The sequence below is a fragment of the Pan troglodytes genome, chromosome 11, assembly GCF_028858775.2.
Source record: "Pan troglodytes isolate AG18354 chromosome 11, NHGRI_mPanTro3-v2.0_pri, whole genome shotgun sequence".
NCBI lineage: Eukaryota > Metazoa > Chordata > Mammalia > Primates > Hominidae > Pan > Pan troglodytes.
In genome coordinates this window covers 1,381,066-1,394,043 of record NC_072409.2, presented here as the reverse complement: position 1 = coordinate 1,394,043, position 12,978 = coordinate 1,381,066, and the positions used below count along the sequence as shown (strand labels likewise).

The window sequence follows — 12,978 nt, the reverse complement described above, 5'->3', positions numbered from 1 at the left end:
GAGTTCCTTTCTCAGAAAACCAACCATGAGGCCCCCAGATAGAATGAAAGAGCTAAAACTCACCAGATCACGGTATCTTGACAATGAGACGCCAGACCCCCCAGCTGTCAAGATTGCCTGGCCAACCACCAGCTTCCTGTTGACCAACTCCTCTTCTTCAGCTGCCCCTAATTCCTGTTTTCTCACACCTAGTTACGTGGCTTCCCTGCTCTATAAACCCCTAATTTCAGTGGGTCAGGGAGACGGATTTGAGACTGAGCACCCATCTCCTTGGCTGCAGCCGGCTTAAAGCCTTCCCCCTGGCGGTGCTCCTGGTCTCCGTGATTGGCTTTCTGTGCAGCGAACAGCAGGACCTGGACTGAACCCCAGGTTCAGTGTTTTGGTAACAGTCTCTCCCCTCCCCTGCCACCTGCTGCCTCTTCCCTGTAAGTAGGTAACAGGTCTTTGGTTTGTTTGTTTTAGTAACAGGGTCTTGCTCTATTGCCCAGGCTGGACTGCAGTGGTGCAATCATAGCTCATTGTGGCCTCAAACTCTTGGCCTCGAATGGTCCTCCTGCCTCAGCCTCTGCAGTAGCTGGGACCACAGGTCCACACCATGGCTGGCTTCCCTTTGCCTTTTTTTTTTTTTTTGAGACAAGGTGTTGCTGTGTCACTCAGGCTAGAGTACCATGGCTCAATCTCAGCTCACTGCAACCTCTACCTCCCGTGCTCAAGGGATTCTTGTGCGTCAGCCTCCTGAGTAGCTGGGACTGCAGGCATGTGCCACCACACCCAGCTCATTTTTGTATTTTTAGTGGAGACGGGGTTTCCCCATGTTGGCCAGGCTGGTCTTAAACTCCTGGCCTCAGGTGATCCACCTGCCTCGGCCTCCCAGAGTGCTGGGATTACAGGTGTGAGCCACCGTGGCTGGCCTCCTCTATGGTTTTGATATCATGATGGTCTGACCTGTAATCCCAGTACTTTGGGAGACTGGCCTAGGCAACATAGTGAGACCTCGTCTCTACCAAAAACAAACAAACAAAAAAATTGCTTTAATTTTTTTTTAATTAGCGTAATATTTGGATTATCTGTTCCTGCAATTTATGGTAGAACTTGCCTGAAAAGGCCGGGCGCGGTGTCTCACGCCTGTCATCCCAGCACTTTGGAAGGCCGAGGCGGGTGGATCACGAGGTCAGGAGATTGAGACCATTCTGGCTCACACGGTGAAACCCCGTCTCTAGTAAAAATACAAAAAATTAGCCGGGCGTGGTGGTGGGCGCCTGTAGTCCCAGCTACTTGGGAGGCTGAGGCAGGAGAATGGCGTGAACCCGGGAGGAGGAGCTTGCAGTGAGCCGAGATCGAGCCACTGCACTCCAGCCTGGGCGAAAGAGCGAGACTCTGTCTCAAAAAAAAAAAAAAAAAACACCTAGGCCCGATTTTTCTGTGGGAAGTTTTTTGTTTGTTTTGTCTTTAAGAGATGGGTTAGAGACCAGACTTACTATGTTGCCCAAGCTAGACTCAACCTCCTGAGCTTCAAAAATCCTCCCACCTCAGCCTCTGGAATAGCTGGGACTACAGGCATATGCCACTGTGCTGGCTTCTACAGTACTGTTTCCATTTCTTTGATAGTTACAGGGCCAGACCCCTATTAACTATTCTTCCTGAGCCAATTTTGTATTTTTTTCTTTTCTTTCTTTCTTTTTTGTTTTTTGAGATTTGTTATTATTATTTTTAGAGACAGGGACTCACTCTGTTGCCCAGGCTGGAGTGCCGTGGTGCAATCACATGTCACTGCAACCTCCGTCTCCTGAGCTCATGTGATCCTCCCACTTCAGCCTCCCGAGTAGGTGGGACCACAGGGGCACATCACCACACACAGACAATTTTTTTATTTTTTGTAGAGGTGGAGGGTCTCCCTGTGTTGCCCAGGCTGGTTCCAAACTCCTGGGCTCGGGCAGTCCTCCCGCGTCAGCTTCCCAAAGTGCTGGGATTATAGGCGTAAGCCTGCCCATGTGGCTGATTTTGTATTTTTCTAGGAAGTTACCCACTCCAGCTGAATTGGCATAATCTCATTTAAAATATCCTCTTAGAATCAGCTTAACTTCTGCAGCATGTGTGACTATTTTGCTCTTTTTTATTCCTAATATCATTTATTTGTGCCTTATTTCTTTTTTCTTGATTAATCTAGCCAGATATTTTGTGTACTTTTTCTCAACCAAGTTTCTGTCATGTTTGTTTCCTGTTTTACTATTCTTTTCATGAAAGAGGAAAACCTATTTATACCTTTATTGGTGTGTGTGTGTGTGTGTGTGTGTGTGTGTGTGTGTGTGTGTGTGTGTTTGAGACAAGGTCTCACCCTACCACCCAGGCAGGAGTGCAGTGATGTAATCTTGGCCCACAGCAGCCTCGACCTCCCAGACTCAAGCAGTCCTCCCACCTCCACCTCCTGAGTAGCTGGGACTACAGGCACGCACCACCACACCGGCTAATTTTTAAATTTGACACATAAGTTGTTTAGACGTGTCTGCTTTAATATCCAAAAGTCTGGGCCGGGCGTGGTAGCTCATGCCTGTAATCCCAGCACTTTGGGAGGCTGAGACAGGCACATCATGAGGTCAGGAGATCGAGACCATCCTGGCTAACACGGTGAAACCCCCGTCTCTACTAAAAATACAAAAAATTAGCCGGGTGTGGTGGCGGGCGCCTGTAGTCCCAGCTACTCAGGAGGCTGAGGCAGGAGAATGGTGTGAACCCGGAAGGTGGAGCTTGCATTGAGCCAAGATTGCGCCACTGCACTGCAGCCTGGGCGACAGAGCGAGACTCTATCTCAAAAAAAAAAAAAAAAAAAATCCAAAAGTCTGGGCTTTCTTGAATTCTCTCTTTTCTTTCTTTTATTTATTTTGAGACAGGGTCTTGCTCTGTCACTCAGGCTGGAGTGCAGTGGCACAGTCATAGCTCATGGTAACCTCAAACTCCTGGGCTCAAGTGATCCTCCCACCTCAGCAGCCCCAGTAACTGGGAACACAGGCATGAGCCACCACATCTGGCTAATTTTTGTATTTTTGGTAGAGTCAGGGTTTTGCCGTATTGCCCAGGCTGACCTCAAACTCCTGGGCTGAAGCAACCCTCCCGCCTCTGCCTCACAAAAGGCTGGGATTACTGGTGTGAGCCACTGCACCCGACCGATACATGTTTATTTTATTAATATTATTTTTTTGAGACGGAGTCTCATTCTGTAGCCCAGGCTGGAGTGCAGTGGTGCCATCTCAGCTCACTGCAATCTCTGCCTCCTGGGTTCAAGCAATTCTCCTGCCTCAGCCTCCCGAGTAGCTGGGACTACAGGCGCCCGACACCACGCCTGGCTAATTTTTGTATTTTTAGTAGAGACGGGGTTTTACCATGTTGGCCAGGCTGGTCTCAAACTCCTGGCCTCGGGTGACCCACCCACCTCGGCCTCCCAAAATGCTGGGACCACAAGCATGAGCCACTGCGCCCGGCCTAGTCTTCTTTATAGCATTAAGAGATCATGCTTTTTATGGAGTAAGGAACTATAAATACCACTCCTTGTTCATGTTTCCAGAAATCTCTTTTATTTCTTTAGATATATAAAACACTGTTACTTTATATTCTCTCTGATAATTCTAGTATCTGGGTCTAGAGTCAATCTGTTGCTTCTGCTGGGTCTCATAGTGTATTGTTTCCTTGTGGTGTTTATGAATTTTTAAACCTGGAGCTCTCATTTTCTTTCTTTCTTTCTTTCTTTTTTTTTTGTAGAGATGGGGTCTCTCACTGCGTTGCCCAGGCTGGTCTGGAACTCCTGGCCTCAAGTGCTGGGATTCCAGGCGTGAACCACCACGCCCGGCTGAGATGTTCCTTTTCCTTGGAACTTGATCAACACAAAATCCTGAGGCCTGGTGTGGGTGTGTTCCTCTGGGGGCAGATTCTCAACCGGGGACACTTCTGCCCCCAAGGACACATTACAACATCCTGAGACATTTCCGGGTATCATCACAGTGTGCACGCACGTGTATATACCTGCACACGCTACTGGCACCTCGCGGATAGAGCCCAGGGACGCTGCTCACATCCTGCACCGAGACTGACCCGCCCAGCGTCCCTAGGGCGGGCTCCAGGCAGGGTCTGCATGTGCCTCTGCCAGCCACCTAGACCCTGCCAGCCGGGGCCACTTTAAATTCTCCCCTCGTGGTCTCCAGGGCCACTCACTAGCCTGATTTCAAGCTGTAAACTGGGAGGACCTATTTCTTTTCACCTTGCACGGAACACCAAGGCTGAAAGGCAGTTTTTCCAGAGGTGCCAGCCTGTCTCACATTTCCGCTTCAGCTGCGGGGTCCAGCTCTATGTGGGCGGTCTCCTGATGAAGTCACCCCGGGACAGACACTGTTCTGTCTCCTGCTTCCAGTCCAGTAAAGATGCCAGGATCCCCCAGGGCATGGCAGGCACCCTCAAAGGCAGACGTGGGGAGGCCCTGGTGGGCAGACTGGGGTCTGCTGACCCCCTGCTGACGGGGGGCTTCTCCCCGGCTGCCACTGGCCCACCCACTGCGCTGCAGTCCACCTGGTGGTGGGGCTGTGGGGCACAGGCCCTCAGGACCTGCACCCTTTCCTGCCCAGGAGGTCCAGGCCTGGCATCCTTATGTCCCCTGGAAAGCCCACTCCCATCTTCAGGGTAGGAGGGCAGCTGCATGCTGGGCTGACTTGGGCCTGTCCTGGGATACCCCTGCAGACCAGGTGCAGCAGGGAATGTGGCTCTGTGGGGTTGCTGTGGGCAGGTTAGCATGGAGCTGGGCTCCGGAAGGGAGTTGCCACGCTGCCTGCCAGGGCCCCTCCTCTGAGACAGGTGCCTTGTGGGACAGTGTACCAAAGTGCCCTGGACACGAGGGGGCCCTGCGCCCCCCACGCACTGACCCCGCATCGGAGGCCCTGCGCCCCACAAACACTGACCCCGCATCGGCATCGGGGGCCTTGCGCCCCACACGCACTGACCCCGCATCGGGGGCCCTGTGCCTCACAAACACTGACCCCGCATCGGCATCGGGGGCCCTGCGCCCCACACGCACTGACCCCGCATCGGGGGCCCTGCGCCCCACACATGCTGACCCCGGATCGGCATCGGGGGCCCTGCGCCCCACACACGCTGACCCCGCATCGGCGTCGGGGGCCCTGGGCCCCACACACGCTGACCCCGCATCGGCGTCGGGGGCCCTGCGCCCCACACACGCTGACCCCGCATCGGGGGCCCTGGGCTGCAGAACCCATCGATGCTGTTGCCGTGCCCCTGGTTCTGGTGACACTGGGACCCTCCAGGTTGGGCTGAGCAGGGCCCCCCCCACCAGTGCGTACTCCAGCACCAGCGGGAGTGAGCCTGGGCAGGGGCTGAGGGAGTGACACCCAAGAGGACCTGTCCCAGCCTCCTCCTGTACCCTGGGGGTTCTCGTTTTCCTTGGCTGAGGGAAGTGGCCTCTCCCAGCTGAAACCTGGGGACAGGCTGGGCGTGAGAGCAAAGTGGTGTGAGCAGGACCCCAGGCCTTGGAAATCCTGAGCGGGGGGAACAGGCTTTGCCTATGACGTGCCTGGGAGCTGTCTGGGGGCCCTCCTGGGGAGCCAGGCTCACAGGTTGTTGTGTGGGACTCAACGTGGGGCAGCGTCCCGGCCAGGAGGGGGAAGGCCATCACCCCAGGGTCTGTGGGAGGCATATGCAGGACAAGCTCTCGCCCACCCGGCGTGCCGATCTGCTGCAGCCAGGGTCCCTCAGCCTTGGCCAGAACCTGAAGTCCGACCGCTATCCCTGGGGCTCCCCAGCCAGGCAGGCACCCCCCGCTTACAGGCCATCCCCACCCCCTCCATCTACTTCCGTCCCTTGTCCTGGTGCCCTGGTTGAGCGGGAAGCTGCCCTTGGACCCGCGTCGGAGCCGCCCCGCGCCCTCTGCTGGCCGTTTTTGGAAGTGCAGCCTGGCGTGGGCAGTGCCTTTCCCTGAAGATGGGACCCAGGGCGGCACCGCAGGAAACGGGGGGACGCTAACTCATGGAGGGGTACCCCACTGTCCACTGACAGCGGCAGTAGTAGCTGCGGACTATGCGGACTCAAGAGAGCCCCAGCCCATGTCAGCACCAGGAGCCAAAACGGAGTCAAGCGCTCGGTGCAGGGGCCAGCCGGGGGCAGGCCTGGGGAGCCCATCTGGCAAGGGCGGCAGGAAGGCGCCCACTCCGGGACTGTGCCTGGGCCTGCTGGGGGTCTCCAGTCAGAGAGGGTGGGCGCGATGGGGCGCCCACCCTCGAAGGGCTGAGTGCCAGGCTGGCCCTGGGGGCCCGCGCGGCCCACAGGGACTAGATGAAGGTGGAATCCAGAGGTCCCCCGTCCTGCTGGCTCAGGGCGCGGGCCTCAAACAGCTGCTTAATGAGCGCCGACTTCTCCTGCTCCAGCTGCGTGATGCGCTCACTCTTCTCGGTCACCTCCTGGGCAGGTGCACAGTTGGTCAAGGCCTGCGGGGCCTCACCCCCACCCCTGCACCCCTCCCGCGCCTGCCCTACCTGGGTGAGGAGTCGGTTCTGCTCCTTCAGCATGAGGATGGTCTGCTGCTGCCAGACCAGGGGCGAGGTGGACCTCAGGGCAGGGCAGGGGGGCCCAGAGGAGGACGGGGGCAGGGCCTGCGGGAGGGCAGGATTAGGCAGGCCTGGACGAGGGCGGGGAAGCACTAAACTGGCCTGGGCCCCAGCGTGGGTGTGGGGGTTTGGGGTACACTCACCTGGCTGGCACAGGCTGCAGCCAGCAGCTCCCCCAGGCACCGGGCCACCTCTTGTACCTTGGGCAGTAGCTGCCCCAGTGGGCGGGGGCTCCCTGCAGCCCCAAAGTCCTGGGAAGAAAGCAGAGGACAAGCGGTCAGAGAGGAGGTCCAGCCGGGGCCAGCAAGGTGCCTTGATAGGGGTTCCCACAGGTGGCTCTCCTGCCTCCTGATGCTGCAGAGAGCCTAGAGGGTCCCAGGGGCATTGCTGAGGTGGGAGGTCTGCCCAAGACACCTTAGGCCCTAGGAGTGGGGCAGCTACAGGCGGAGAAAGGGATGTCTCAGCATCCTGGGTGGAATCGACAGCCACTGTGTCCGGGAATAGGGGCAGCCATAATGCCCAAGGGTGCCTGGGGTGAGCTGGGGTCCCCATGTGTGGGGATCTGGGGACAGGGCGGTGGCACTCACGGCACTGGCTCTGCTCTGGCCCAGGCGGCGCTGGCGCTCCTGCACTCGTTGCAGCTGCTGCTGGTACCAGTCGCGGCCCCGCGCCATCATCTCCAAACCCTGCAGCAGCACCTCCTTCTCCTGCTCCAGCTCCTTCATCTGCTTCAGCTGCAATACGTGCATTTACATGGAATGCCTGGCCCCAGTGAGCATGCACACGTCCACGCATGCATGAGCTCACCTGTGGGTGGGCACCAGGGCCACAGGCACAGGTGCAGCAGCACGTGTACACATTTGCAAACACAGGCACGGACGCGCGCTTCTGCTGACACCTGCATGTGTGAGCCCCATAGGCCCATTTGGAGTAGGAGCCCCGTTCCTCCTGCTGAGGGGTCTTGGCCTTTCTTAGCCCCTCCACTCAGGCTTCCCTGGGGGAGGGGTGACTGACCCTTCAGCTGAACCCACCCTCCCGAGGTCTGCCTGTGGTGAGCACACAGCTGGGAAGCCAGACTGGCTTGCAGCAGCGACCTCGTGAGGCGGGCTGGGCAGCCACCATAGCTGCCCTAAACGACCTCTTGACCTCCCTCTGCCTGATCCTGGGCCATCCCTCCAGGGGAGTCAAGCCCAGGTAGGGAGAGAGATGTCCAGAGCTGACTGTACTTCCGCCATGGACTCCCCCAGGCTCAAGGCCCCCCTGCTCCCATCCCGGCCTCCAGCCTCCAGGCAAGATGGAGAGCCCCACAGAGCCCCAGTCCCTGCTCACCAGGCCGCAGTCCACGCCGCTGGTGATGGTGTGCCTCCGACGTTCCCCTCGGGCACGGGGAGCCCGCCGGGCATCCCCTGAGTCTGCCTCCAGGGCCCTGCACGCCACTGCACCTGTTATGGAGAGGCATGGGCCTGGCTCACCTCCAGACCTGCCTGGCCAGGCTCTGCTGAGGTGCAGCGGCCTCCACATCTCAGCCCACCCTCGAGGTCTCGGGCACCAGCCTGGCATGGCCCACGTGTAGCCTCTGTGCCAGGCTGGAGTTTGGTCCCTCTCCCCTGCCCAGCTCCTCACACTGGCTTGGGGAGGGCTGTGCCACCAAGCCCGCATGTTTGCTTATACACGCACCCTGCCCCCTCATCGGTCCGTGAGCTCTCTGGGGCCAGAGGCCTTGTCCAGCTCTTTTCTGCACACCCAGTGCCCAGAACATCGCAGGCACACCCTGGGTCTCCAAGGCGGCTGGGTAAGGGAGGAGTGGGCGGGGGGGTTCTGGTCCTGACTAGGCCTCTCCCATCTGCACGGGGTCCTGCAAGGCAGCAGGAGATGTGGGTGTGAATGATGGAAACCTAACTTTTCCCAGGATGGTGACTCTGATAGAAAGTTAGTCCCGCATGGCCGGGCACAGTGGCTCACGCCTGTAATCCCAGCACTTTTGGGGACCAAGGCGGGTGGATCGCTTGAGCTCAGGAGTTTGAGACCAGCCTGGGCAACATGGCAAAACCCCATTTCTTCCTTTTTTTTTGAGACGTTGTTTCGTTCCTGTTGCCCAGGCTGGAGTGCAATGGTATGATCTTGGCTCATTGCAACCTCCGCCTCCCAGGTTCAAGTGATTCTCCGGTCTCAGCCTCCCGAGTAGCTGGGATTACAGACACCCACTACCATGCCCAGCTACTTTTTGTATTTTTTAGTAGAGATGAGGTTTCACTATGTTGACCAGGCTGGTCCTGAACTCCTGACCTCAGGTAATCCACCCACCTCAGCCTCCCAAAGTGCTGGAATTACAGGCGTGAGCCACTGTGCCTGGCCGGCAATACCCCATTTCTATTAGAAACACAAAAATTAGCCTGGTGCAGTGGCACGCGCCTGTGGTCCCGGCTACTCAGGAGCCTGAGGCAGGAGGATTGCTTGAGCCTGGGAGGCAGAGGTTCCACTGAGCCCAGATTGCGCCACTGCACTCCAGGCTGGGCAACACAGCAAAACCTTGTCTCAGAAAAAAAAAAAAGATCCCTTGCCGGGCACGGTGGCTCACACCTGTAATCCCAGCACTTTGGGAAGCTGGGGGTGGGGGGGGATCAGTTGAGGTCAGGAGTTCAAGACCAGCCTAGCCAACATGGTGAAACCCTGTCTCCACTAAAAATACAAAAATTAGCCTGGTGTGGTGGCGGGCGCCTGTAATCCCAGCTACTCAGGGGGCTGAGAAGAATTGCTTGGACCTGGGAGGTGGAGGTTGTAGTGAGCCGAAATCGTGCCACTGCACTCCAGCCTGGGCAATAAGAGCAAACCTCGGTCTCAAAAAAAAAAAAAAAAAAAAAAGTGGCTGGGCACGGTGGCTCACACCTGTAATCCCAGCACTTTGGGAGGCCAAGGTGGGCAGATCATGAGGTCAGGAGTTTGAGAACAGCCTGGGCAATATGGTGAAACCCTGTCTCTACTAAAAATACAAAAATTAGCAGGGCGTGGTGGCGTGCACCTGTAATCCCAGCTACTCGGGAGGCTGAAGCAGGAGGATCGCTTGAACCCAGGAGGCGGAGGTTGCAGTGAGCTGAGATTCACGCCACTGCACTCCAGCCTGGGCGACAGAGCAAGACTCCATCTCAAAAAAAAAAAAAAAAAAAAAAAAAGTCCCGCGTGTGATGCCAGGCAGTGCACCCAACTGACAAGTCAGGCACGTCCTGGTGCTCACAGACCCCTGCTCTGAAGTTTGTTTGAGGGCTCCCCCTGGGGGCAGCCAAGAGTATCGCGTTGGTGCCACTCCGGCCCAGCTTCCTGGTGAGGGAGTACATGCATCTCCCCAGGCTACAGAAGTGGGTACAGGTGTGGAGAAGGGCATCCTCCTTCAGCCTCCAGCTGTAGCCCCAGCACCAGGCACATCCTTAGAGGCCATGCCCCTGGCACCCGGCCACAGGAGTCGGGGAGTGATGCAAGAATTGGGCCCAGGTAGGCACGGCAGAGAGCCTGGCTCCAGGCAGGCCCGAGTTCGCACTCCAGCCTGCGGTGCTGGGCGGCTGGCAGCTCTGGGGCAAGACAGTGGAAGAGCACACAGCCCTTCAGGAGGTGGGAGCAGAGAGGGTACAGACAGAGGGAGGCCATAGAGGAAGTCCCAGGACACCTGGGCCCGGTCTGTACAGTTGAGTCCATAGAGCAGCTCCTGGGTCCCCAGATAGCAGCATGCTGGGTGTTGAGCTAGATGGCCTCTAGGTGGGGGTGGTGGCTCTGCCCCTCCAGGGCCCTGAGCCAGCAGGCCACACCTCCGGGGCCACAGCCAGCCTGGAGCAAACACGCAGTCCCAGGTGGGAACAAGGAAAGAGGCCCTGAACATCTGGGCTGGGGGCTTGGAAGGCTGTGTGTGTTGGGAGGCTTTCTGGGAGTTGGGGTGACCTCAGAGCTCCAGATTTGACACCCCAAAAGCCAGCTGTGTCAATCAAATATGTCACGCCATTTGTCTGGCCCTCCGTTTGCCTGTGAGAGGGTGACAGCTAGAGCCCTAGCCATGTGGCCTTCAGGGAGATGTGGTACGTGAGCCAGTGCCGCATGGGGCATCAGCAGAGCAGGGGTGGACCACAGGCTTAGGCCTCCAAACCCCAGGCCCGGCCACGGCGTGCAATCCCATGGCTGATTTCAAACTGCATGGCCACATGGATGACGCTGACCCTGCATTTGGAGCCAGCTACCCTCTGAAGCCTCCCTCACCATAGAACTAGGGTCCCCCAGCCTGGTGTGGCTGCTGGATCAGATCACCAGGGAGGCCAGGGCCACCGTGGCTCCAAACACCAGTTGTAGGGCTGGAGAATATGGCTGAGGTGGGGGAGCAGTACAGGGAGGGTGGCAGAGCAGCAGGCAGCACAGGGACCGGCTGGAGCCGCTGGTGGGCAGGCCTCCCCTGGCAGAACGGGTGCACAGGCTGAATGGGCTGTGGGGCCTGGGGCCCCTCTGGGAGCTTGGCACCCCACCCCCAGCCATAATACAGGTCCTGTTCCCAAGGCAGGCACTGGGTTGGGGGAGACAGGGGACCATTCAGCAATCTCCCATCACTGCCAACTGGACCGGAAGGCAGGAGAGGAGTCTGCCAGCCATCCCCAGGGACTACGGCCTATGTCCCTCCATGGCATCTGCCATAGTACAGCCCCACTGGGGTGCAGGAGATCCACCCACGCCCCTGCCCCTCCTGGCAACAGGGCCAGGTCCTCTTGGGCCACCGGCAGCAGCCCCCACCTGCCTAGGCCTCAGTGGGGTCAGTGGGCCCAGCCCCCCTGGCTAAGCTGTCACACTGAGAAGGGGGACCCTTTCTTTGAGAGGGAAGCACCTCTGCCTGAGCAGCCACAGACAGGAGGCTGAGGGCCCAGGTGTCCCCAGGTGCGGAAAGGGTATTGGAGATGGAGAGCCCAAGCTCAGGCTTGGTACAGGTTGGGCTCCTGGTGGGTTTTCTGAGTCACCTGCCACCCCCCGCCCCTGGTGGCCTTATGCTGTGGCAGGAGAGGGTCTGGCTTGCCTCCCTAAGCCCCTGGGCTCACCGCAACAGGCATGAAGCCCTTTCCCTCCAGACCCGCCGAGGCGCCCTCCAGGATCCGGAGTCCACGAAGAGCCGCTCCCCGGTTCCGTCCCTCGTGGGAAATGCACGGGCAGCAGCTGTGGGACTGCGGTTTCTGGCCCGGGCCCGGGAGAGCTACGAGGGTGCCCGGGGGCCGTTCGGAACTCACCTGCGTCCGCGCTGGAGCTCGGTTCCAGCGCCGCGCTCTGGGACCGCTCGAGCTCCGCGGGGCAGGGCGCCGCCTCCGCCGGGGCGCACAGCTGCTCCGGGCTGCGGGCGGCGGCGCTGGGACCGGCCAGAGGGGCGCGCACGCCCAGGGGCAGGGGCTTCCTCTCCAGGACCGTCCGCGGCTCGTCGGCCGGCGCGAACACCAGGCGCTGCGGCGGCGGCGGCGGCTGATCCCCGGGCCGGGCCGGGGCGCGCGTGGGGTCCCGGGGGCCGCCGTCGGCGCTCAGCAGGGAGGTGCGCAGGCCGGCCACGAAGCGCTCGAAGGTCAGGTAGCCGCTGGCCGGGGCCACCTGGCGCAAGCCCTCCAGCACCCCGCGGGGCAGCTCCCGCGCGTCGGTGCCCTGCCAGCGGGACTCGATCTCGCGCAGGTGCACGCAGCCGCGCCGCCGGTCGTCCAGGATGTCGAACAGGGTGCGCAGGCTCTGCAGGAAGGCGCGCGGCAGCCCCTCCGTGCTGGGCGCGGGTGCGGGGGGAGGCACGCGGCCCCGCTCGGCCATGGCGGCCCCGGCCATGGGCGCCCGGGCTCGGTCCCCTCGTCCACCCGCGTGCGTCCTAGCGCGGCCCCACGGAGGGGCCGGCCCGGCGAGCTCAGCCCACGGCGACAATAGCGACTACTTTTGAATGGAGCCCTCCTCGCGGCGTCAGCCCTCATTAACATGCGCCGCGGCCATTGGCCGAGCCCGTCCCATCTGCTCTCTGATAGGCTGAGAGGCGGTTTGATTTTTTTTTTTTTTTTTTTTTCTTGCCGAGTGGCCCTGGGAGGCGCGCGGAGGCCCTGGGCAGGCGGAACCGGATCCCCCAGCTCCTGCTCCACTCTGGCCTCGCAGAACTTCCTTTCTGCCCCGCCCCAGCCCCACCAAACCTCCTGCCGCGGCCAGGCGCTTTCTCGGATCCAGCTGTGGCTGGCTGCCCCGGCCACCTCTCCAAGGGGCGGGGCCTGGCACCCTACAAAAAAACCTGTCTCCAGGTAGCCTTGTGGGGTAAAATTCGGGGGGGGGCACCCCCTCCAAAGATCCCACTTTTCCCCTCTAGTTCCCTGGCCGCAAGCACAGGTGACCCTGCGGCCCCCTTCTC

General features: G+C 59.5%; 1 protein-coding gene across 2 annotated transcripts; it reads right to left on the bottom strand.

Annotated features, from left to right (window-relative positions):
• Window positions 1–3,731: 3,731 nt before the first annotated feature.
• Window positions 3,732–12,551, bottom strand: SAPCD2 (suppressor APC domain containing 2). 2 transcript variants are annotated; one of them, XM_009457764.5, is made up of 6 exons: window positions 11,846–12,547; window positions 7,929–8,041; window positions 7,187–7,333; window positions 6,743–6,850; window positions 6,528–6,644; window positions 3,732–6,452 (listed from the first exon to the last, which is right to left on the bottom strand). In XM_009457764.5, the coding sequence occupies exons 1-6, from the start codon at window positions 12,414–12,416 to the stop codon at window positions 6,324–6,326; spliced, it is 1,185 nt and encodes a 394-aa protein (XP_009456039.4). In that variant the 5' UTR covers window positions 12,417–12,547; the 3' UTR covers window positions 3,732–6,323. The 2 variants fall into 2 exon arrangements, with proteins under 2 accessions (XP_009456039.4, XP_016817708.2); XM_016962219.4 differs by lacking the exon at window positions 6,528–6,644 and having other exon boundaries at window positions 11,846–12,551.
• Between the last annotated feature and the right edge of the window lie 427 nt (window positions 12,552–12,978).